The sequence below is a fragment of the Eimeria mitis genome, genomic scaffold, assembly GCF_000499745.2.
Source record: "Eimeria mitis Houghton genomic scaffold, Emh_scaff5029, whole genome shotgun sequence".
Classification (NCBI taxonomy): domain Eukaryota; phylum Apicomplexa; class Conoidasida; order Eucoccidiorida; family Eimeriidae; genus Eimeria; species Eimeria mitis.
This window is the reverse complement of record NW_013573326.1, coordinates 919-2394: the sequence shown is the minus strand read 5'-3', so window position 1 is coordinate 2394 and position 1476 is coordinate 919. Positions and strand designations below refer to the sequence as shown.

Genomic DNA, 1476 nt, shown 5'->3' with positions numbered 1-1476 from the left:
CACACGATGGGTTGGACCGTTTGCGGTCCGCTCTCGGGTCAACGCCTTGGCGTATATTATCGATCTACCCCCCACGTGGAGATGTCACCACACTATTAATGTGGGCTTCTTAAAACAGTTTCGGGAATCTCCGCGGTTTCCTCGCACTCTAGCGAGGAAACGGCAGCAGCGACCTCACGAGCTTCCCCGCCTCGAGGATACAGCGATTCTCGAAATGCGAATTAACTCCCGCCGCGCCCATCGGAAACGCGAATATTACGTCAAATGGCCGTGCACACGCGATCGCGAGTGGGTTTCGGAGGATCGCTTACGGGAGGCGATCCCCCCTAAGCAGCTCAGTGCTCTCCTGGACCTCGCATCGACTACACCTAGTGTGTGCATGCAGGCAGGATGCGGGAGTGGGTGTTAGGTGGCTCATTGTTAGTGGATCCCTAGGCTGATCCCTGCAATTTATTCTATCTTTCTCCCTCGATGCCCCCGGAGGCTATTTACGTTGCCTCTTTATTTGGATCTTCTCCCTTACACACGACGCGCTAGGTGGCGGGAGGGCGCTGCCGACCAGCAGTACCTTGCCCAGTGGGGCTGGGCACCACCTTTGGGGCTTTGCTGGGACTTTCTCGGGCGCCTAGTCGGCGGCGACCCGGCGCAGCGGGACGCGGCGGTCACAACTGCATTGGTGCTGGATGACTTGCAATCCAGCATCCAGACACCTGAAAGCAGCCCTTTTCTCATTTTATTAGCCCAGAGGAGCGGCGTCAGGTGCCACTTCAGCTAGCCACCAGGTGTTGCCCTGGTCGGGCCGGCATCGCAGCAGTTTCGCTGCTTTCGTCCGGCCTTTCCTCTCTTTTCACTTTTCCTCTGCTTCTATTTGCCGTTTCTGTTGCAGGCCAGCTTATTCAGGTGGTGCCGAGGCACCATCGCAGCAGCGAGGCGGCCGCCGCATCATGACTCGCCGTTTGAGTCAGATGCGACGACTGACATGCTGATTCCCCTCACCTTCCTCTCTGCCTTGACATCTTTACATATTCGACCCCTTTTCACCAGTTTTCCCTTGTTTCATCGCAGGAACAGGCACCGGTGTGGAGAACAGCAGCGGCAGCAGCAGCGGCAGCAGCAGTAGCAACAGCAGCAATCCATCACGTCCAGCATGACCATCTGCGGACGAGGACGTGCGCTTTTTGCTGATGGGGGGACAGATGTAACATGTGTTAGCGCAGAGTTAGCTCAGGAGCCTATCGACGGCTTTGGCATGCTGCGCGTAAGCGCCTGCAAACGTTGTACAAGTTCGTTAAGAGGCAAAGCATGCAGCAAAGGAAGCTTCCCTGGAGCTTCCTTTAGTGCACGCGTGGGGCTGGCTTGCTCTGCTAGCCGCAGCGGGGTGCGCTGCAACCCCATTTCGGGCTGCCTCCTCCCCGCGACACCCTGGCCCTGGGCTCAACGCCCAGGATGCCTAGGCACCGCGGAACGAGGTCAGCT

The 1476-nt window shown here is 58.1% G+C and overlaps 1 protein-coding gene across 1 annotated transcript in view; it reads left to right on the top strand.

Annotated features, from left to right (window-relative positions):
* The window catches only part of EMH_0079280 (Retrotransposon nucleocapsid protein, related), a gene marked incomplete at both ends in the record, with an annotated part of 2067 nt that extends 916 nt beyond the window's left edge, over positions 1-1151 (top strand). Inside the window, 4 exons of the mRNA XM_013500119.1 lie at positions 3-25; positions 538-759; positions 887-960; positions 1066-1151. Of these exons, the coding sequence (XP_013355573.1) occupies positions 3-25; positions 538-759; positions 887-960; positions 1066-1151 (405 nt within the window). The remainder of the gene's footprint in view (positions 1-2; positions 26-537; positions 760-886; positions 961-1065) is intronic.
* Positions 1152-1476: the final 325 nt, after the last annotated feature.